The 21970-nt window shown below is 30.6% G+C and overlaps 3 protein-coding genes, 12 non-coding genes and 10 pseudogenes across 16 annotated transcripts in view; 23 read left to right on the top strand and 2 right to left on the bottom strand.

The window, feature by feature from the left end:
* Nucleotides 1–45: 45 nt before the first annotated feature.
* Nucleotides 46–619, bottom strand: LOC119606619. The gene has a single exon (XM_037960188.1). It carries the CDS (start codon nt 551–553, stop codon nt 170–172), a length of 384 nt encoding a protein of 127 aa, XP_037816116.1. The 5' UTR covers nt 554–619; the 3' UTR covers nt 46–169.
* Nucleotides 620–750: 131 nt separating this feature from the next.
* The window catches only part of LOC119606617 (helicase domino), a 42342-nt gene continuing 21122 nt past the window's right edge, over nt 751–21970 (top strand). The window contains exons 1-7 of one of the 2 annotated variants that reach the window (XM_037960185.1): nt 751–1131; nt 6297–7233; nt 7298–7721; nt 9566–9974; nt 10463–10564; nt 16177–16944; nt 17187–18450. In XM_037960185.1, the coding sequence (XP_037816113.1) occupies nt 6308–7233; nt 7298–7721; nt 9566–9974; nt 10463–10564; nt 16177–16944; nt 17187–18450 (3893 nt within the window). In that variant the 5' untranslated portion in view covers nt 751–1131; nt 6297–6307. The remainder of the gene's footprint in view (nt 1132–6296; nt 7234–7297; nt 7722–9565; nt 9975–10462; nt 10565–16176; nt 16945–17186; nt 18451–21970) is intronic. The other variant, XM_037960186.1, reaches the window with a different exon arrangement.
* On the bottom strand, nt 2987–3390 carry LOC119606620 (high mobility group B protein 2-like). The gene has a single exon (XM_037960189.1). The coding sequence runs from the start codon at nt 3368–3370 to the stop codon at nt 3023–3025; it is 348 nt and encodes a 115-aa protein (XP_037816117.1). The 5' UTR covers nt 3371–3390; the 3' UTR covers nt 2987–3022.
* Nucleotides 4147–4294, top strand: LOC119606644. Its single transcript, XR_005231663.1, has one exon. It is a non-coding gene; the product is annotated as a small nucleolar RNA psi18S-841/snoR66 (small nucleolar RNA).
* LOC119606633 lies at nt 4320–4441 on the top strand (annotated as a pseudogene).
* On the top strand, nt 4574–4685 carry LOC119606634. Its single transcript, XR_005231654.1, has one exon. It is a non-coding gene; the product is annotated as a small nucleolar RNA Me28S-Am2589 (small nucleolar RNA).
* Nucleotides 4926–5068, top strand: LOC119606639. The gene has a single exon (XR_005231658.1). It is a non-coding gene; the product is annotated as a small nucleolar RNA psi18S-841/snoR66 (small nucleolar RNA).
* On the top strand, nt 5098–5219 carry LOC119606628 (annotated as a pseudogene).
* LOC119606641 lies at nt 5462–5603 on the top strand. The gene has a single exon (XR_005231660.1). It is a non-coding gene; the product is annotated as a small nucleolar RNA psi18S-841/snoR66 (small nucleolar RNA).
* On the top strand, nt 5633–5754 carry LOC119606630 (annotated as a pseudogene).
* Nucleotides 8051–8189, top strand: LOC119606642. The gene has a single exon (XR_005231661.1). It is a non-coding gene; the product is annotated as a small nucleolar RNA psi18S-841/snoR66 (small nucleolar RNA).
* LOC119606627 lies at nt 8219–8340 on the top strand (annotated as a pseudogene).
* On the top strand, nt 8579–8720 carry LOC119606636. The gene has a single exon (XR_005231656.1). It is a non-coding gene; the product is annotated as a small nucleolar RNA psi18S-841/snoR66 (small nucleolar RNA).
* Nucleotides 8750–8871, top strand: LOC119606629 (annotated as a pseudogene).
* Nucleotides 9110–9251, top strand: LOC119606635. The gene has a single exon (XR_005231655.1). It is a non-coding gene; the product is annotated as a small nucleolar RNA psi18S-841/snoR66 (small nucleolar RNA).
* On the top strand, nt 9281–9402 carry LOC119606649 (annotated as a pseudogene).
* LOC119606643 lies at nt 13524–13645 on the top strand. The gene has a single exon (XR_005231662.1). It is a non-coding gene; the product is annotated as a small nucleolar RNA psi18S-841/snoR66 (small nucleolar RNA).
* On the top strand, nt 13697–13818 carry LOC119606631 (annotated as a pseudogene).
* Nucleotides 14018–14139, top strand: LOC119606638 (annotated as a pseudogene).
* Nucleotides 14432–14573, top strand: LOC119606645. The gene has a single exon (XR_005231664.1). It is a non-coding gene; the product is annotated as a small nucleolar RNA psi18S-841/snoR66 (small nucleolar RNA).
* On the top strand, nt 14610–14752 carry LOC119606640. The gene has a single exon (XR_005231659.1). It is a non-coding gene; the product is annotated as a small nucleolar RNA psi18S-841/snoR66 (small nucleolar RNA).
* On the top strand, nt 14782–14903 carry LOC119606647 (annotated as a pseudogene).
* On the top strand, nt 15146–15287 carry LOC119606637. Its single transcript, XR_005231657.1, has one exon. It is a non-coding gene; the product is annotated as a small nucleolar RNA psi18S-841/snoR66 (small nucleolar RNA).
* LOC119606646 lies at nt 15317–15438 on the top strand (annotated as a pseudogene).
* Nucleotides 16990–17101, top strand: LOC119606626. Its single transcript, XR_005231653.1, has one exon. It is a non-coding gene; the product is annotated as a small nucleolar RNA Me28S-Am2589 (small nucleolar RNA).

Here is a 21970-nt window from a genome sequence, read left to right as displayed (position 1 = left end):
GGCGGATAGCACACGTTCCACTTTGATGTAAGACATAATGCCGGCATAGAGTTCTGGTCGATTTCTCGAGCCTTAAGCATGTCTTTTATACGACTGGCGGAAAAATCCAATTTGGTGTCTATATACAAAGCAGGAGCCACCTGATTTATGACAAAATTTAATACTAAAGTTAAAGCCAATTGAGTTTTGCCCACACCAGTAGGACCACAGATTTCCCAAATGAACAATTATTAAGTAGTAGACTGGGAGCCAGCATATTGTCCAAAGCATTAATATGTGAGCCATAGACTTTCTTCTTAGGGTCACAGATACGTAATTCGTGGTCTTCATCTTCTTCTTCTGGACCTTCAACGATAATTCGTTTAGGACCATAGAGGCCACGAAATTCTTTTTTTATCTTTAACACTTGCTCCAGATTTAAATTTAATATTTTCATAAGTTTTTCAGGTTTTTCGTGTATAAATTCACGCACCCATATAATGCCATGTTTTTCCAAGATATTTAAACAATAATCGGACAGCTCGGTATTTGGTAAACTATGTAATTTAAACATATTTTTATTATTTTTTACAAATTTTCTACAATTACCCGCGCTTTTTTTTTCAACTCTTTATTTTCCACCTAAATAACAACCCTGCCATTGTTATACAGCTGTTTCGTTGCCATCTGGCATCTCTAAATTACCAAAATGGCTGATGTGTACTTTGATTTGCGGCATTAACCCACCACAGTTTCAGTTTCCGTCATGTTCTCAAAGTGTTCACAACATATTCTTCGCTAAAACAGTGCTGCTGCCGTTTATTACGTGATATATTTTTTTCTAAGAAAAAAAATTTAACAAAAGTGAAACAAAACATACGGTTAACCAAACGTGTGAAGAGTACAACCATATATATACGTACAAGCATAAACGAGAAAGAAAAAAATTTTCCATTTGTTCTCAAACGCAAACACCCGTGTAAAAAAATTGTAATTTTAAATTGAAATTTCTATTGTTAAACAGTGAAAATAATTGAAAATTCCATAATTAAAAAATAATTTAATATTTTTATTAACGTTTTATAATTGTTTTGTGTGCGGATGCCTCTAGAAATGCCCGAAAATTCATGATTAAAATTAAAGACATCTGAGGTAGGTGTAGAGAAAGAAATAAAATTTTTATATCCAAAAGTGATTAGAAGAGGAGAAGAAAAATTTTTTTTTGCTTTTCATTCTTCTTTTTTCTATTATTTTGCTAGTGTTTGTGTGCGTGAGTGTGTTTGCATATTTTTTTTTTAGCTTCGCTTGGTGTGTTTTTCTTTTAATTTTTTCTTTTGTTTAAAAAAAAAGCAAAGAATATAAAAATACCAGAGTTGCATTTTATGGATTTTTAAAAAATATTTGTTTTAAATGGAAATTTTAATGCAAATTTTGTTATCATAAAAAATAGTTTATTTTAATGTTTTGCATTATATTTAAATAAATTTGCATTTGTAATTAAGAGAAAATAATTACCGGCATTTTTTTTTTCGTTAATAACCGGTTCAAGGGCGTTTTGTAAACAAAGTAATAAAACTTGTTTAGCATTTCTTAAAATTTTAATTTTATTATATATTAAAATAGTTTAATGTTTATGATTTTAGTTAGTTTTAGTCACACCTTAATTTGATTGTGTAAAAATAATCATTTTTAATAAAAATCTAAAAATAACAACTTAATTTTATGATTTTTAACTTGTTCGGTGATATTTACAGTGCTGGAGAGTTTATATGTACTCTATATCAGGCATGGAAAATTCAGTGCATTAGTACTTTTTGATAACGAAAAATACCGTGCTACCCATACGATATTTTCGGTAGTTTTTTTTTAACCTTTAAACTTTTGATAAATATAAGTCCACATCGTAGTCAATGAACACGTTTTTAGTCTATAGTATAGTCTAGTCAATAATCTATAAACTACTAGTAACAATCCTAATGAAATTCGATTCTATTGTTCCATATACGAATCTATTGAAACCGGTTGGAACACTTGAAACTAATTGAAATTAAAGATAAAGATCGATTGATCAAATGTCATTAAAAAAAATCATCCATATAGTCGGTGGATTATTGATTATAGCTGTCATATAAGAATAGAATATAGAAATCAGTTATAGATAAATGTGTAAATTTCAGTATAAACCCAGCAGTTCGACAAAGAGTCAATGCATACGAAAAAGACAGTAATTTCCACTAATAGTTAACCACCTGGATGATCGTAATTCGTATGTTTTGGGTCATTCGTCACGAATGTACCCTTTGTAATCGAGAATGAAGACAGTCGTCACTTTAGTGTCCTCTTTGTAAGCGGGAGCGGAGACAGTCGTCTCTTTACTGTCCTCAAGTAACCTAGAGATTATACTCTTAAAAGTTGTTTTTTTTTTGTTTGTACTTCCGAAAGTAGTTATTTTACCCATCTTTTGGAGAAATAATTGTTACTTTCTACTAATGTGCCACCATCTGGTTGACTCAAATTTATATTTTTCGGGTCAATCGTCACATTATTGTCCCATAGTATTCTAGAGAGTAGACACTTGAAATTTTTAAATTTTAGTTCCATTAGTATCTTACCACCTCCAATTCGTATGTTTTTGGTCTTTAGTCACAAATAAACTCTTTGTAAACGAGAATGAAGACAGTCGTCACTTTAGTGTCCCCTTTGTAAGTGAGAGCGGAGGCAATCGTCTCTTTACTGTATCTTTGTAGGGTGTAGAGTGACGATTGACATTGACTCGTAGGACAAGCCCATGTTAAAATGGTTGGTCACCTGGGTAGTCAGGTGGCTAGGGGCCACCACAAGTGGTAGGTTAAGTGGTCAGTTCGGGACTGGGACTGGGAAGATAAAATTCAATAGAAATCTTCTTGATTATAGTTTAATTAGGTTATTTGCATTTTCTTTACCTCGATAGCACAAAACACCTTTTCAAAAACAATGACCGAATGTTAATCTATTGATCTTTATTGAAATCATCATCAAGATGATCTACAAGAACCCTTAGCATTTAATTGATGTAATTTGAAAGATCTACAAAAGATTTAAGTTGTTTTCTGATTCTTTTCTTTGGCTTCTTCAGATTCCTTATGTACTTCTTAGCATTATTCTGATATTCTTTAGTTTTATACAGTTTTTGCTGTTGATTTTTACGAGCCCATACTAAATATAGCAATTTATCATTATTAGACATTTGTCTCCATTTCTCTCCCGCCATTTGAGCAACTTGTGTTACTTTTTGGGAGGTACCCGAGGAATTTTCTTTTAAAGTTTGACGAAATTCATGTAGAAATATAAAAAATGGATTTGAAGATTTTGAGGGTATTGTTTTTGGCAAAGACAACTGTTTTGGAAACATTTTATTTGAATTATTTTGAATAAGACGAAATTTCAACAAAAATTTAAATGACAGATAATTAATTGTCATATTTTAATCAATATTTTGAAATTAAAAAAAAATAATATACAAAAACCGAACATTGAGATTTTCCGTAAAAAGTGTTCTAAAATATAACCAATTCCTGATTTAGAATTTAGATGATCGCAGGTAACTTTTTCGCAGGAGTACATTGTATACTTAAGATCCTTCTAAGAAAAGATGGTTGATTTAACAACTTAATTATACACAAGACAACAATTTCAAAATATAATTACAATATCCCTTGATTGTTGTTGTTAAATGTGGGACAAACCAAAAAATACAATGAAATGTTGGGATTAAAGCAGAAGATCTTTAAAGATACAGTACATTGGAAATTAGAAATTTTAGTTGTTAATTTTGACATTTATAAAGCATATGCGTATTTTTTAAAGCATTTCCTCTCTACCTGTTATGAAATTAGGGAATACATACTCAATTACTTTTACTGTAGACTTAAGTCAACCAGATTATATTTATTGCAAATCATAATCATATGCACCTAAAAAGCACTTTCTTTGCCTTTTAATACCGGCTTGAAAATCGTCAAATGGTTGCTAGAGAAAATCTTATAAACAGATGCAAAGTTTTTACTACAAAATTAATACAAGTAAAAACGATTACTCTGATTACAGAATTTAAGTTTTATATATTAAGATAATTAGTTTATTTATAAGTCATTAACAATTATTAAGATTATATAGTAATTTATATTAAGCAAGGGCACTCTGTGTCACATTGATTTTTTTACCACAAGTGGAACAATTTGTAACCTTGCTAGATAAAAATTACATTCTAAGCTTCTACCATAAAGCTGTATAAACAAGCTTTAATGTTTTTTTTGCAGAATGTAAACAATATTTTAACTCTTTCTTGGTCTTAATAAATTCTTAAAATGATGCTAAATTGTCACTGACTTTGGTTGGGTTCAAGCTATTTTTGTGAGAATCTTAATGTGCCAAAACTAAAAACAGGATGTTCGCTTTTGCGAGGCATTTGTCTGATTGAGAAATTTGTTAAATGATCAACTTATACTTAAGCTTATAATCATTGTCTTAATTTTATTATAGATTTATAAGATTTTAGACTTTTCTAGCTTCTACTTTATTGCTTAATTAATAAGTTTTAATGTTTAAAGAGAAATGTAAACAGTTTTACAACTCCCTTTAGATTCAAGCTATTTTTGTGAGAATCTTAATGTGTCAAAACTAAAAACAGGATGTTCGCTTTTGCGAGGCATTTGTCTGATTGAGTTTATTTGTTAAAAGATCAAAGATGAGTTTTTTCCTGAATGGTATGTTTTTGCACCTAAAAAGCACTTTCTTGTCCTTTAAATCCCGGCTTGAAAATCGTCAAATGGTTGCTACAACAAATCTATAAACAGATGCAAAGTTTTTCCTGAAATTTAATACAAGTTTAAACGATTACTCTGATTACAATTGATAACTTTTTATGTAATGTTAATATTATGTGACTTTCTACTGATATTTCTGGAGGCAAGGGCACTCTGTGTCACATTGATATTTTTACCACAAGTGAAACAATTTGTAACCTTGCTAGAATAACATAACATTTCTAGCTTCTACTTTATTGCTTAATTAATAAGTTTTAAAGTTTTAACAGAAACGTTGACATAATTTTAAGTCATTTTTGGTCCTTAATGATTTCTCAAAATGATGCTAAATTGTCACTGACTTTGGTTAGATTCAAGCTATTTTTGTGAGAATCTTAATGTGCCAAAACTAAAAACAGGATGTTCGCTTTTGCGAGGCATTTGTCTGATTGAGAAAATTGTTAATATATCGAAATGAGTTTTATCCATAAATGATATGATTATTTTGCACCTAAAAAGCACTTTCTTGTCCTTTAAATCCCGGCTGGAAAATCGTCAAACGGTTGCTAAAGCAAATATATAAACAGATGCAAAGGTTATACTAGACTCTAATACTAGTATAATCTGTTACTCTGATTACAATTGATACCTATTTATATATTTCTAATATTTTATGACTTTCTACTGATATTGCTGGAAGCAAGGGCACTCTGTGTCACATTGATTTTTTACCACAAGTGAAACAATTTGTAACCTTGCTAGATTAACATAACATTTCTAGCTTCTACTTTATTGCTTTATTAATAAGTTTTAAAGTTTTAACAGATATGTTTACAGTATTTCATCTCACTTTTGGTCCTTAATAGTTTCTCAAAATGATGCTAAATTGTCACTGACTTTGGTTAGATTCAAGCTATTTTTGTGAGAATCTTAATGTGCCAAAACTAAAAACAGGATGTTCGCTTTTGCGAGGCATTTGTCTGATTGAGAAGTTTTAAAGATCAATAGTGAGTTCAGTTCTTAATTTATCCTTTTGTTTTGCACCTAAAAAAGCACTTTCTTGTCCTTTTTATCTCGGCTTGAAAATCGTCAAATGGTTGCTACAAAAAATCTATAAACAGATGCAAAGGTTGTATTAGAATCTAATACTAGTAAAATCTGTTACTCTGCTTACAATTTATAAACTATTTTAACCTAATAACTATTTATTCGTTTCTTTTATTTCTCAGTTTTGTCGCTTTCCAACGTTTTGCAATTCTTTCTAAATTAAATTATTTTTATTGCTGATATGAGTACATATTTTATGGCAAATTCACTTTGTGTTATCATTTTATTAGACAGTGATAAAACAATTTGTAATTTTTGCCAGATAAAGAGCAAAATAACGCTTTACACTATTAAGTTAAACTACAGACCGACATAATAGTGATATCATTTTGCTACAAGATATAAAGTATTACATGTTTATCTTTATATATATAAGATTTCTTATTTAAAGATTAATAATTCTATTTGTTTTTTATCTTTTTTTAGATGCATCAAACATGAATGAAGGTGAGTCAGCAGGAGGGGGGCATCAAGGGTCTAACCCGGCCCCTCCTGCTGTGCCAGACCGCATATCATCAACAACAACAACAACAACAAATATTGTAACAAACTCTATAAAAACCACGTCAAATATAGCTAATCAAAGCTCCGGGACGACGTTGACTACAACACCTGTTGTTGCTTCTGCACCATTACAACAGCAGCCACAACAACAACAGCCACAAGTAACCAGTCCAATACCAAGAAGTTTTCAACAAGCTTTCGCTCAACAGCACTTACAAATTTCCGATACATTACCATTAAATACCAGCTCCATATCATCATCAGCATCATCATCATCGTTAACCTCATCGCCATCAGCAATTATAAAGACGGCTAAAACAGGAATACAAATAACGTCACCGTCTAAGGGTCATATGCCTCAAACGCCAATACGAACAACAACGGATCTAACAGCTGCTACTGCTACAAATCAAAACTCAGCGACTACGACGCAACCACAACAAGAACACCCGCAACAATTAAGTTCATTCCCTGGCTCATTAGCAGCTATCAATACTGATAACACAATAAATTCACCTCTCAGCAAACGTAAAAAATTAGACGAAGCTCATTTGCAACAACTGCAAGAAAATCATACAATTTTATCAGCAGCCGGCATTAGCGGTGTTAGTAGTTGTAGTAGTAATACATCTTTAGTAGGTTCTTTATTGCCAACAGCAACATCAACGCTAACCTCAACGTCCACTTCTTTAATAAGCAACAGTTCATCATTAGCATCGTCTTCATTAACAGCATCTTTAGTAACAGCAACGGTAGCAGGAGCAGCAGTAGTACCAACAGCAACAACGCATGATATACAAAACTTAAAGAAACGTATATTAGAACAGAAATATTTACGTTTACGTAGATTAAAGGAAAAGTGAGTTTTTTTATTATTAACTTTAATATTTGCGATATACTTATTTAATTATTTCTTTTTATAGACATACTGAAAATGTCGCCGAATTGTTTTATTTGCAAACCGGTGGCAATATGATGGACTATCCTACGTGGCGTAAAAAAGCACCTACCCCACAGTTCATCACCTTTAGCAATGCCTATCGTTTGGAACAATTGGTTAACGATGAAAGAACAGCAGCAACAACAACAACAACAGCAACGACCGCTACAACAGGAACGCCAACATCAACACCATCAACAGCAGCTGCAGCAGCAACAGCTATTAATGTTGGTGCAACGGCAGTTTCTTTACTACCACAACACCAGCAACACTTACAGTCACAACAATCAATACCAGTTGCTGATAATATAGCTACAATTATTGGTGTGTCTGGTGGTGGTGGTGGTGTTAGTAATATTAGCAGCGGCAATAATGCTAATCATACAACCAACACAACACAACAAACGGTAAGTCAAATGTTTGTTATTTTGATTAGATTCAAGCTATTTTTGCGAGAATTTTAATGTGCCAATATGTGGAAAGTATAGTTTAAATATCAAAAATTAGTTTATTTCGTAAATGGTAGTTTTATATTGCACCTAAAAAGCACTTTCTTGTCCTTCTAATACCGGCTTGAAAATCGTCAAATGGTTGCTATAACAAATCTATAAACAGATGCAAAGGTTTTACTAGATTTTTTATACAAGTAAAATCTGTTACTCTGATTACAATTTATATCTTCTTATTATATATGTGCTAATATGCAATTTTATGATTCTCAAATAATATTTCTAAAGGCAAGGGCACTCTGTGTCACATTGATTTTGTACAAGTGAAACAATTTGTAACCTTGCTAGAATAAAATTCCGTTTCTAGCTTCTACTTTATTGCTTTATTAATAAGTTTTAAAGTTTTAAGAGAAATGTTGACATTATTTTAACTCCATTTTGGTCTTTAATAATTTCTCAAAATGATGCTAAACTGTCACTGACTTTGGTTAGATTCAAGCTATTTTTGTGAGAATCTTAATGTGCCAAAACTAAAAACAGGATGTTCGCTTTTGCGAGGCATTTGTCTGATTGAGTTTACTTGTTAAAAGATCAAAGATGAGTTTAGTTTGTAAATGGTTTTATTATGCACCTAAAAAAGCACTTTCTTGTCCTTTTAATCCCGGCTTGAAAATCGTCAAATGGTTGCTAGAACAAATCTAAACAGATGCAAAGTTTTTCCTGAAATTTAATACAAGTTTAAACGATTACTCTGATTACAATTGATACTTTTTTATGTATTGCTAATAGTATATGACTTCACTGACATTTCTACAGGCAAGGGCACTCTGTGTCACATTGATCTTTTACCACAAGTGAAACAATTTGTAACCTTGCTAGAATAAAATAACGTTGTTAGCTTCTACTTTATTGCTTTATTAATAAGTTTTGAAGTTTTAATAGAAATGTTGATATTATTTTAACTCCCTTTTGGTCCTTAATGATTTCTCAAAATGATGCTAAATTGTCACTGACTTTGGTTAGATTCAAGCTATTTTTGTGAGAATCTTAATGTGCCAAAACTAAAAACAGGATGTTCGCTTTTGCGAGGCATTTGTCTGATTGAGAAGTTTTAAAGATCAATAGTGAGTTCAGTTCTTAATTTGTCCTTTTATTTTGCACCTAAAAAGCACTTTCTTGTCCTTTAAATCCCGGCTTGAAAATCGTCAAATGGTTGCTACAACAAATCTATAAACAGATGCAAAGTTTTTCCTGAAATTTACTACAAGTTTAAACGATTACTCTGATTACAATTTACATCTTTTCATGTATTGCTAATAGTATATGACTCTGCAGATATTTCTAGAGGCAAGGGCACTCTGTGTCACATTGATTTTTTACCACAAGTGAAACAATTTGTAACCTTGCTAGAATAACATAACGTTTCTAGCTTCTACTTTATTGCTTTATTAATAAGTTTTAAAGTTTTAACAGAAATGTTGACATTATTTTAACTCCTTTTTGGTCCTTAATGATTTCTCAAAATGATGTTAAATTGTCACTGACTTTGGTTAGATTCAAGCTATTTTTGTGAGAATCTTAATGTGCCAAAACTAAAAACAGGATGTTCGCTTTTGCGAGGCATTTGTCTGATTGAGTAACTTGTTAAAAGGTCAAAGATGTGTTTAGCTGATCGTATTTGATTATTTTGCATTTAAAATGCGTTCAAGCGTTCACTTTGAGGAGGTTTCTTGTCCTGCTTTAACTCATTACCTCTCTACCATCAAATTTTAATTAACGTTTTATAATTTTTATCATTTCAGAATACGCAATCTCATCCAACAACATCCTTAATACAAAGCTCATCATCATTAGCAGCAGTAACATCAACATCTGCAACAACCATCTCTTCATCCTCCTCCTCCTTAACAGCAAATACTTCATTGGTCTCAAATTATGGACGTCTGCCAAGCAGTACAACCAACAAACAACATCCAAGCAACGCAACATCGTCAACTGTATACTCAACTTCCAGCTCCTCCTCCTCCACAACATCTGCCTCTTCAAACGCATCTACGCCCAATATACAACAACAGACATTAACGGCCACAGATGCCAGTGGTAATCCATTGCCTCCTCAAGGAGCGGAAATAAAAATACCTGCTGTTGGTGCTACACCAGTGGCAGTGTCAACAAAACTACCAGCAGCCGTACAACAATTAACACAACAAGGTATGTTTTCTTACTTTCTTTTATATTTACAAGTTTTTAAAGGAAATTATTATTAGTTTTTCAATTTTTTTTTTTTTTGGTTTAAATTTGTTTCAACAAAATTTTCTTAATTTTTATTATTTTTAGTTTATTTTTTATATTTTATACAAAAAATGCTTTTAACTCTCATCTCACTATTCACCTTGATCATCTTGAATAAAGAATAAAGCACATTACTTACTACTTATAATCTCACACATGTTTTGTTTGAACAACACCCCAAAAAAAATTATACAAGAATTATACAAAATTTTTCATTTGATTTACCAGAAAAAAGGCCTTTAAAAAAACACTTTTCGTATTTTATATATTTTTATTATTAGTTTTTCCTTTTGTTATTTTTGTTTCTTTTGTATTTATTTTACTCCTTTTAAACATGTTTTTAACTTTTTTATAATCATAATTCATTATTTATCTAAAAAAAAAACTACATCACTACAAAAATTTAGGTCACATTCCGGGTAGACCTTTAGGTGGTCGTCACGGGATGGTATTTGGTCAAATACCCGCCCCACCTGCTGTAGGAAATACTACTGTACCTTTGGTGCCAGGTGCTTATCGTTTTTTCCTAACATTTTTGCAAACAAAAAAATTTTCTTTACTCTTGTTTTGTAATCGATTTATAATTTTAGTTTCATTACAACTAAACTTTCTTATTATACTTTCATTAGCTCGTGTCACATTTTTAATTATATTTTCATAATTTTCTTTCTTGTTTTTATATTATTTAATTTAAAGTAAAGCATCCCCCATTTTTTAAGAAGTGGCTTTTTTTTTTTGATTTTTCTACTTATCAGTTTTGGCCAACTTTTTTTCACCTAAAAAGAATTGGCTTTTTAATTAGTAGTTAATTTGGCTAAATGTGTATATTTTCTTATTTAATTTTCTTTTAATTTTTGATGTTTATTTTGTTAGTTAATAGTTGTCATTTTGTTTAAAGTAGTTGTTTATTATTTTAATTGTAGTTAAATAAATATAAACTAAATTTATGTTAAAGTTCTTTATTTAAAAAAAGTTTAATATCTTGCAGAAACATTTCTTCATAATTTGTAAAATAAAGCTTTTAATTTTATAAAATTTTCGATATTGATGCTCTTACATACAAAATATTTAAATCTTTGAAAATTTTCGAAATTTTTTTTATATACGGCATTTGTTTTTTGTTATTTCGAAGGACTACATTCAATAGTCTCTTATCAGGAGTGGACCAGATTATAGACTAGATCATAAACTAGACTATAGACTAGACAATAGACTGGACTATAGACTAGACTATAGACTAGACTATAGACTAGACAATAGACTAAACTATAGACTAGACAATAGACTAGACTATAGACCACACAATAGACTAGACTATAGACTAGTCTATAGACTAGACAATAGACTAGACTATAGACTAGACTAGGCTATAGACTAGACTAGGCTATAGACTAGACTAGGCTATAGACTAGACTAGGCTATAGACTAGACTAGACTAGGCTATAGACTAGACTAGACTAGACTAGGCTATAGACTAGACTAGACTAGGCTATAGGCTAGACTAGGCTATAGACTAGACTAGGCTATAGACTAGACTAGGCTATAGACTAGACTAGGCTATAGACTAGACTAGGCTATAGACTAGACTATAGACTAGAATAGGACTATAGACTAGACTATAGACTAGACTAGGCTATAGACTAGATGGGCTATAGACTAGACTAGGCTATAGACTAGACTAGGCTATAGACTAGAATACTATAGACTAGACTATAGACTAGACTATAGACTAGACTATAGACTAGACTATAGAATAGACTATACACTAGACTATAGACTAGACTATAGACTAGACTATAGACTAGACTATAGACTAGACTATAGACTAGACTATAGACTAGACTATAGACTAGACTATAGACTAGACTATAGACTAGACTATAGACTAGACTATAGACTAGACTATAGACTAGACTACAGACTAGACTACAGACTAGACTATAGACTAGACTATAGACTAGACTATAGACTAGACTATAGACTAGACTATAGACTAGACTATAGACTAGACTATAGACTAGACTAAAGACTAGACTATAGACTAGACTATAGACTAGACTATAGACTAGACTATAGACTAGACTATAGACTAGACTATAGACTAGACTATAGACTAGACTATAGACTAGACTATAGACTAGACTATAGACTAGACTATAGACTAGACTATAGACTAGACTATAGACTAGACTATAGACTAGACTATAGACTAGACTATAGACTAGACTATAGACTAGACTATAGACTAGACTATAGACTAGACTATAGACTAGACTATAGACTAGACTATAGACTAGACTATAGACTAGACTATAGACTAGACTATAGACTAGACTAGACTATAGACTAGACTATAGACTAGACTATAGACTAGACTATAGACTAGACTATAGACTAGACTATAGACTAGACTATAGATTAGACTATAGACTAGACTATAGACTAGACTATAGACTAGACTATAGACTAGACTATAGACTAGACTATAGACTAGACTATAGACTAGACTATAGACTATAGACTAGACTATAGACTAGACTAGACTATAGACTAGACTATAGACTAGACTAGACTAGACTAGACTAGACTATAGACTAGACTAGACTATAGACTAGACTATAGACTAGACTATAGACTAGACTATGGACTAGACTATAGACTAGACTATAGACTAGACTATGGACTAGACTATAGACTAGACTATAGACTAGACTATGGACTAGACTATAGACTAGACTATGGACTAGACTATAGACTAGACTATAGACTAGACTATAGACTAGGCTATAGACTAGGCTATAGACTAGACTATAGACTAGACTATAGACTAGGCTATAGACTAGGCTATAGATATAGACAGTTAATGGTGCGTGACATGCCCGTTTTCTATTTAAATTTTTTGTTGTCCTCTGTATTAACCACTTTTTTGTGTGAATTTTGTTTTATCCATGATGACAATGATATTTTCTTTGTACCGATTTACACTTTAAAATTGTAAATATTTATTTAAGTTTTATTAAAGATTCTTTGTAATTTTCCTTACACAAAAACAGTACCAGAATAAAACAAAGCAGTCAAACGTACAAATCATCAGAATACATTTTCTAGCTCATTAAAGATTTCATTTTGGCCCATTCTAATATATAACTTAATAGTTATTTTAATATTTATTTAATATACATCCATTATGCACCTAAAAAGCACTTTCTTGACCTTATAACTCCGGCTTGAAAATCGTCAAATGGTTGCTATAACAAATCTATAAACAGATGCAAAGTTTTTACTGAAATTTAATACAAGTAAAAACGATTACTCTGATTATAATTCGATCTTTATAATTATAAATTAAGTTAGCTTAATTTGTATATAATTTTTAGAAACTAAAACCTATAGACTAGACTAATAGATATTTATCATTTTACTCATTATTGTTTATAAGTTATACCAAAGCTCTTGATTTTTAAATTAAGCAAGGGCACTCTGTGTCACATTGATTTTTTACCACAAGTGAAACAATTTGTAACCTTGCTAGATAAAAATTACATTTCTTGCTTCTACTTTATTGCTTAATAGATAAGCTTTAACGTTTATATAAAAATGTAAACAGTATTTCAACTCCTATTACTGATTCGAATTAAATTTTCAATATGATGCTAAATTGTCACTGACTTTGGTTAGATTTAAGCTATTTTTGCGAAAATCTTAATGTGCCAAAACTAAAAACAGGATGTTCGCTTTAGCGAGGCATTTGTCTGATTGAAAAAGGGATCAAGAAGGAGATTTGTTAGTATGTATTTGTTACTTTTGTCCTTACAATACCGGCTTGAAAATCGTCAAATGGTTGCTAGAAAAAATCTTATAAACAGATGCAAAGTTTTTGCTGAAATTTGAAACAAGTTAAAACGATTACTCTGATTACAATTTAAACATAAGTTTAAGTCACTTTTGGTCTTTAATGATTACTCAAAATGATGATAAATTGTCACTGACTTTGGTTAGATTCAAGCTATTTTTGTGAGAATCTTAATGTGCCAAAACTAAAAACAGGATGTTCGCTTTTGCGAGGCATTTGTCTGATTGAGTTTACTTGTTAAGAGAACAAAGATGAGTTTAGTTTGTGAAATGTATGTTTTTGCACCTAAAAAGCACTTTCTTGTCCTTAATAATACCGGCTTGAAAATCGTCAAATGGTTGCTACAGCAAATCTATAAACAGATGCAAAGTTTTTACTAGATTTTCATAAAGTAAAATCTGTTACTCTGTTGAAATTGTTTATAACTTTGGTTAGTTTTGAGTTATTTTAATTTTAGTAAAATTGAAATTTCGAAAAATTCTGTTAAATAAAATTATATTGCTGATATGAGTACATATTTTATGGCAAAATCACTCTGTGTTATCATTTTATTAGACAGTGATAAAACAATTTGTATTTTTGCCAGATAAAGAGCAAAATAACGCTTTACACTATTATGTTAAACTATAGCCAGACATAATAGTGATATAATTTTGCTACACTTTTTTATTCGTAAGAATTTTGAAACAAAATCTAAACTAAGCAAGGGCACTCTGTGTCACATTGATCTTTTACCACAAGTGAAACAATTTGTAACCTTGCTAGAATAAAATTCCGTTTCTAGCTTCTACTTTATTGCTTTATTAATAAGTTTTAAAGTTTTGAACAGAAATGTTGACATTATTTTCACTCCCTTTTGGTCCTTAATGATTTCTCAAAATGATGTTAAATTGTCACTGACTTTGGTTAGATTCAAGCTATTTTTGTGAGAATCTTAATGTGCCAAAACTAAAAACAGGATGTTCGCTTTTGCGAGGCATTTGTCTGATTGAGTTTACTTGTTAAAAGATCAAAGATGAGTTTAGTTTGTAAATGGTTTTATTATGCACCTAAAAAGCACTTTCTTGTCCTTTTAATCCCGGCTTGAAAATCGTCAAACGGTTGCTAGAACAAATCTATAAACAGATGCAAAGGTTTTACTAAAATCTAATACTAGTAAAATCTGTTACTCTGATTACAATTGATAACTTTTTTATGTATTGCTAATATTATATAACTTTCTACTGATATTTCTAGAGGCAAGGGCACTCTGTGTCACATTGATTATTTACCACAAGTGAAACAATTTGTAACCTTGCTAGAATAACATAACGTTTCTAGCTTCTACTTTATTGCTTTATTAATAAGTTTTAAAGTTTTAACAGAAAAGTTAACAGTATTTCAATTCACTTTTGGTCCTTAATGATTTCTCAAAATGATGTTAAATTGTCACTGACTTTGGTTAGATTCAAGCTATTTTTGTGAGAATCTTAATGTGCCAAAACTAAAAACAGGATGTTCGCTTTTGCGAGGCATTTGTCTGATTGAGTTTACTTGTTAAGAGAACAAAGATGAGTTTTTTTCGTGAAAGGTATGTTTTTGCACCTAAAAAGCACTTTCTTGTCCTTAATAATACCGGCTTGAAAATCGTCAAATGGTTGCTACAACAAATCTATAAACAGATGCAAAGTTTTTTCTAAATTTAATTACAAGTTAAAACGATTACTCTGATTACATTTGAAAAATTAAGTAATTTAAAGTAAAGGTTAGTTTAATTTTAAGTTATAATAAGAAATGGGTCAAGTTTTAAACTGAGTAAAAGTAGCACCTAAAAAGCACTTTCTTGTCCTTATAATACCGGCTTGAAAATCGTCAAATGGTTGCTAAAGCAAAACTAAAAACAGATGCAAAGTTTTTACTCTAATTAAAGACAAGTAGAAACGATTACTTTGTTTACATTTAATTGCCAACAAAATAAAATTTTGTAAGGATTTTAAGTTTTAATCTTAAAACAGAATGTTCGCTTTTGCGTTACATTTGAAAATCAATTAAAAAGTAATTTTTTTATTTATTTTTTTATTATTATTATAAAAGAATAATTCAAAGCATGTTGAATATATTTAGTAAAATCTTTCTTTTAAGGCATGTTAAGTGTGTTTTTCTGCTTATCTTAACTATCAAACGAATAAATTTAATCTCTTGTATTATTCTTATTTTCTTTTAAACTAATAAGTTTTTAATTTGGTTCCAATTATACTAATTTTCAACTATTTTTCTGTTATTTCTTAGGTGGTACACCATTGATACCCTGCAGTATAGCGCAAGGTTCTACAACATTACGGCGCAACGGTAATGGCGTGGTCGCTAGTTCAAATACTCCTCCGCCCTTGTATTCTCCGACACCCAGTGGTTTATTGGTGCCTGCGGGTTCGGCAAGTGCGGCAACTGCAGCGGCTGCTGCTGCTGCTGGCTCGTCAGCGGCCACTACACCAAATAGTAATCAAGAGTTTTCCTTTAAGGCTAAACAGGAAGTGGATGTTATGCGTCGTATTATGGAATTACAACGAGAGGGATTATGGACTGAAAAACGTTTACCAAAACAAATGGAGCCACCACGGCCAAAAGCCCATTGGGATTATTTGCTAGAAGAAATGGTTTGGTTGGCAGCAGATTTTGCGCAAGAGCGTAAATGGAAAAAGGCTGCCGCCAAGAAATGTGCCAAAATGGTGCAGAAATATTTCCAAGATAAAGCCAATGCTGCTCAAAAAGCCGAAAAGGCCCAAGAGTTGCATCTTAAGCGTGTGGCGGCTTTCATAGCCAAAGAGGTGAAAATGTTTTGGGGCAATGTAGAAAAACTGGTGGAATATAAACATCACACGAAAATCGAGGAGAAACGTAAAAAGGCCTTGGATCAACATTTGTCATTTATTGTCGATCAAACGGAAAAGTTTTCACAACAATTGGCGGAGGGTATGAATAAGACCATAAAAGATGCTTCAACAAATCCCAGCATAAATTCAAGTCGTATATCGTCACCAAAAAGAGATAATACAGATGGTAAGTTTAATCTCAAATTAACATTTAAACAGAAGTATCACAATCTAACACATGATGTTAAACAGTCACTGATTCTAAAGCTTATGCTCTATTTTTGAGAAAGCTTATGGAAATTAACAGGATGGTCGCTTTTGCGAGGCATTTGTCTGATGTTAAACCTTAAAGAAAAATATAAAATTTAAATAAATTTTCTAACGCCTAAACTAATACTTAATATTTGTTTATTAAATCTATTCTGTTAGATGAATTTCGTCCGGATTCTGCTTCTGAGGATGACGAAGAGACTATAGCCAAAGCCGAGGAAGAAGACAATGCTGATGTCGATGCAGAAGTGGCAGCTTTAGAAAAAGAATCTCAAATGGATTTGGATGATTTCCTTAAAGATTTGCCCAAAGGCTATTTGGAAAATCGTGATAAAATTGTGCTGGAAGAGGATACCACAACAACCTCATCTGGAGCTGCTACTTCAGCCAGCAAGAAAGATACCGACAGTGATGATGGTGAATTTGAAGCGAATGAAACCAGTGAAGATGATGAGAATACTATTAGTAAACAAGAGGAAGAAGAAATGGATGTAGATCATCAAAAAGAAATCGATGAACTAGAGGCTGACAATGATTTAACCGTTGAAGAACTAATGGCTAAATATAAATCTGGACAAGTCGATAATGACACAAAAGCCGCCAGTACATCGAATAGAAAAATTAAAAAAGTGGTGGATTTCGAAGATGAGGATGAAGTTATAAGTCGAGCCATGCGTGATTCCGATGATGATTCTACGGCCGATGAAGAGGATGAGTCCGATGAGGAAGAAGTGGAAACCGACAGTGAAGATGAAGAAGAAGAGGATGAAAATACCGAGGAAACGGAAGAAAATGAACAGGATGCAGGCTTAAAAAGTCTGCTAGAAGATTCATCTAATGCCAACAATAGCAGTAAAGATGATATGATCAAAGATGCTGCCGCTTTGGCTGAATCGTTACAGCCCAAAGGCAATACCTTATCCTCCACTAATGTCGTTACACCAGTACCCTTTCTACTCAAACACTCTTTACGTGAATATCAACACATTGGTCTCGACTGGCTGGTAACCATGAATGAACGCAAACTTAATGGCATTTTGGCCGATGAAATGGGTTTGGGTAAAACCATACAAACTATTGCTCTCTTAGCTCATTTAGCCTGTGTCAAAGGTAACTGGGGTCCCCATTTAATAGTGGTACCCTCCTCGGTCATGTTAAATTGGGAAATGGAATTTAAAAAATGGTGTCCTGGTTTTAAAATACTCACCTATTATGGTTCACAAAAAGAACGTAAACTTAAACGTGTCGGTTGGACTAAACCCAATGCCTTTCATGTGTGTATAACTTCCTACAAACTGGTGGTGCAAGATCAACAAAGTTTCCGTCGTAAAAAATGGAAATATCTTATATTGGATGAGGCTCAAAATATTAAGAATTTTAAATCACAACGTTGGCAATTGCTATTGAATTTTTCAACGGAAAGGTAAGTTTGTGAATATATTTTTTTGGAACTTAAAGTTTGAAGGATAAAATAGTTAAAAATCGTGAACATGAGATTTGGTATTATTAACTTTAGCGCCATAATCAGATACTACGCTTAGGCGCTTAAAATAATTCTTGCAATAATTTCAATATTATAGTCATTAACACTTGCTTTAATAACTAATTAAAGATTCTATGCTACAACTTATATATGTAAAGAATATTTAACAGAATAAACTACTTATACATAACTGAGATTGCAAATTTACAAGACTTGTAAACTGAGATTTTTAGGCAAAACTAAAACAAATGAGGTTTTTGAAGTTAAATTAAGTTTTAAAGTGGTTTTGTGATAAAATAGGAGAAATTTTCAGTTTAAAAAGAATTCTATAAATAATTGCATATTTACTACTATTGCAAATATACTATATTAGTACGTGTTTATCTATGTGTCCCTCGAAAAAAGTTAATATAATAACTTTTGTTTAATTAGAATAGATTTACAAGATATTGTGTGATTATCATTAACTTTAGCGCCATAATCAGTAACTTAACGTCTGCTAAATTAGTTAAGATACTACGCTTAGGCGCTTAAAATAATTCTTGCAATAATTTCAATATTTATAGTCATTAATAATTGCTTTAATAACTAATTAAAGATTTTATGCTACAATTTAAATATGTAAGAATATTTAACAGAATAAACTACTTGTAGATAACTGAGATTGCAAATTTACAAGGCTTGTAAATTTAAATTTTTAGGCAAAACTAATACAGATGAGGTTTTTGAGGTTAAATTAAGTTTTAAGGGGGTTTGAGTGATAAAATAGGAGAAATTTTCGGTTTAAAATGAATTCTATAAATAATTGCATATTTACTACTATTGCAAATATACTATATTAGTACATGATATCAATTTTACTGTGAACAAAGTTGATATAATAACTTTTGTTTATTTAGAATAGATTTACAAGAGATTGTGTGGTTATCATTAACTTTAGCGCCATAATCAGTAACTTAACGTCTGCTAAATTAGTTAAGATACTACGCTTAGGCGCTTAAAATAATTCTTGCAATAATTTCAATATTATAGTCATTAATACTTGCTTTAATAACTAATTAAAGATTTTATGCTACAATTTAAATGTGAAAGGAATATATATCAGAATACACTACTTATAGATAACTGAGATTGCAAATTTACAAGGCTTGTAAATTGAAATTTTTAGGCAAAACTAATACAGATGAGGTTTTTGAAGTTAAATTAAGTTTTAAGGGGGTTTGAGTGATAAAATAGGAGAAATTTTCGGTTTAAAATTAATTCTATAAATAATTGCATATTTACTACTATTGCAAATATACTATGTTAGTACATGATATCAAGATTACTGCGAACAAAGTTGATGTAATAACTTTTTTTTGATTAGAATAGATTTACAAGAGATTGTGTGGCTATCATTAACTTTAGCGCCATAATCAGTAACTTAACGTCTGCTAAATTAGTTAAGATACTACGCTTAGGCGCTTAAAATAATTCTTGCAATAATTTCAATATTATAGTCATTAATACTTGCTTTAATAACTAATTAAAGATTTTATGCTACAATTTAAATGTGAAAGGAATATATATCAGAATACACTACTTATAGATAACTGAGATTGCAAATTTACAAGGCTTGTAAATTGAAATTTTTAGGCAAAACTAATACAGATGATGTTTTTGAAGTTAAATTAAGTTTTAAGGGGGTTTGAGTGATAAAATAGGAGAAATTTTCAGTTTAAAATGAATTCTATAAATAATTGCATATTTACTACTATTGCAAATATACTACGTTAGTACATGATATCAAGGTTACTGTGAACAAAGTTGATATAATAACTTTTGTTTAATTAGAATAGATTTACAAGAGATTGTGTGATTATCATTAACTTTAGCGCCATAATCAGTAACTTAACGTCTGCTAAATTAGTTAAGATACTACGCTTAGGCGCTTAAAATAATTTTTAGCAATAATATCACTTATATAGTCATTAATAATTGCTTTAATAACTAATTAAAGATTTTATGCTACAATTTAAATATGTAAAGAATATTTAACAGAATAAACTCCTCATGGATAACAGGGATTGCAAATTTACAAGACCTGTAAACTGAGATTTTTAGGCAAAACTAAAACAGATGAGGATTTTGAAGTTAAATAAAGTTTTAAGGTGGTTTGAGCGATAATATAGGAGACATTTTCAGTTTAAAAAGAATTCTATAAATAATTGCATATTTACTACTATTGCAAATATACTATATTAGTACGTGTTTATCTATGTGTCTCTCGAAAAAAGTTAAAATAATAACTTTTGTTTAATTAGAATAGATTTACAAGAGATTGTGTGATTATCATTAACTTTAGCGCCATAATCAGTAACTTAACGTCTGCTAAATTAGTTAAGATACTACGCTTAGGCGCTTAAAATAATTCTTGCAATAATTTCAATATTTATAGTATTTAATAATTGCTTTAATAACTAATTAAAGATTTTATGCTACAATTTAAATATGTAAGAATATTTAACAGAATAAACTACTTATAGATAACTGAGATTGCAAATTTACAAGGCTTGTAAACTGAGATTTTTAGGCAAAACTAAAACAGATGAGGTTTTTGAAGTTAAATTAAGTTTTAAGGGGGTTTGAGTGATAAAATAGGAGAAATTTTCGGTTTAAAATTAATTTTATAAATAATTGCATATTTACTACTATTGCAAATATACTATGTTAGTACGTGTTATCTATGTTTCTCTCAAAAAAAGTTAAAATAATAACTTTTATTTAGTTGGAATAGATTTTAATGAGATAGCTTGATTGAGTATCATCAACTTTAGCGCCATAATCAGTAACTTAACGTCTGCTAAATTAGTTGAGATACTACGCTTAGGCGCTTAAAATAATTCTTGCAATAATTTCAATATTATAGTCATTAATACTTGCTTTAATAATTAATTAAAGATTTTATGCTACAACTTAAATATGTAAAGAATATTTAACAGAATAAACTACTTATAGATAACTGAGATTGCAAATTTACAAGGCTTGTAAATTGAAATTTTTAGGCAAAACTAATACAGATGAGGTTTTTGAAGTTAAATTAAGTTTTAAGGGGGTTTGAGTGATAAAATAGGAGAAATTTTCGGTTTAAAATTAATTCTATATATAATTGCATATTTACTACTATTGCAAATATACTATGTTAGTACATGATATCAAGATTACTGCGAACAAAGTTGATATAATAACTTTTGTTTGATTAGAATAGATTTACAAGTGATTGTGTGGTTATCATTAACTTTAGCGCCATAATCAGTAACTTAACGTCTGCTAAATTAGTTAAGATACTACGCTTAGGCGCTTAAAATAATTTTTAGCAATAATATCACTTATATAGTCATTAATAATTGCTTTAATAACTAATTAAAGATTTTATGCTACAATTTAAATATGTAAAGAATATTTAACAGAATAAACTCCT

The sequence above is a fragment of the Lucilia sericata genome, unplaced genomic scaffold (assembly GCF_015586225.1).
Source record: "Lucilia sericata isolate MDLA Ls3-8-SP2 unplaced genomic scaffold, ASM1558622v1 Contig000608F_arrow, whole genome shotgun sequence".
Taxonomy (NCBI): Eukaryota; Metazoa; Arthropoda; class Insecta; order Diptera; family Calliphoridae; genus Lucilia; species Lucilia sericata.
Note: the sequence above shows the minus strand (reverse complement) of the source record. Positions and strands in the feature narration are given on the sequence as shown.

What these genes read in the sequence shown, in the direction of transcription:
- LOC119606620 (XM_037960189.1), bottom strand. Translation starts at nt 3,370, where the DNA reads ATGTTTCCAAAACAGTTGTCTTTGCCAAAAACAATACCCTCAAAATCT.
- LOC119606619 (XM_037960188.1), bottom strand. Translation starts at nt 553, where the DNA reads ATGTTTAAATTACATAGTTTACCAAATACCGAGCTGTCCGATTATTGT.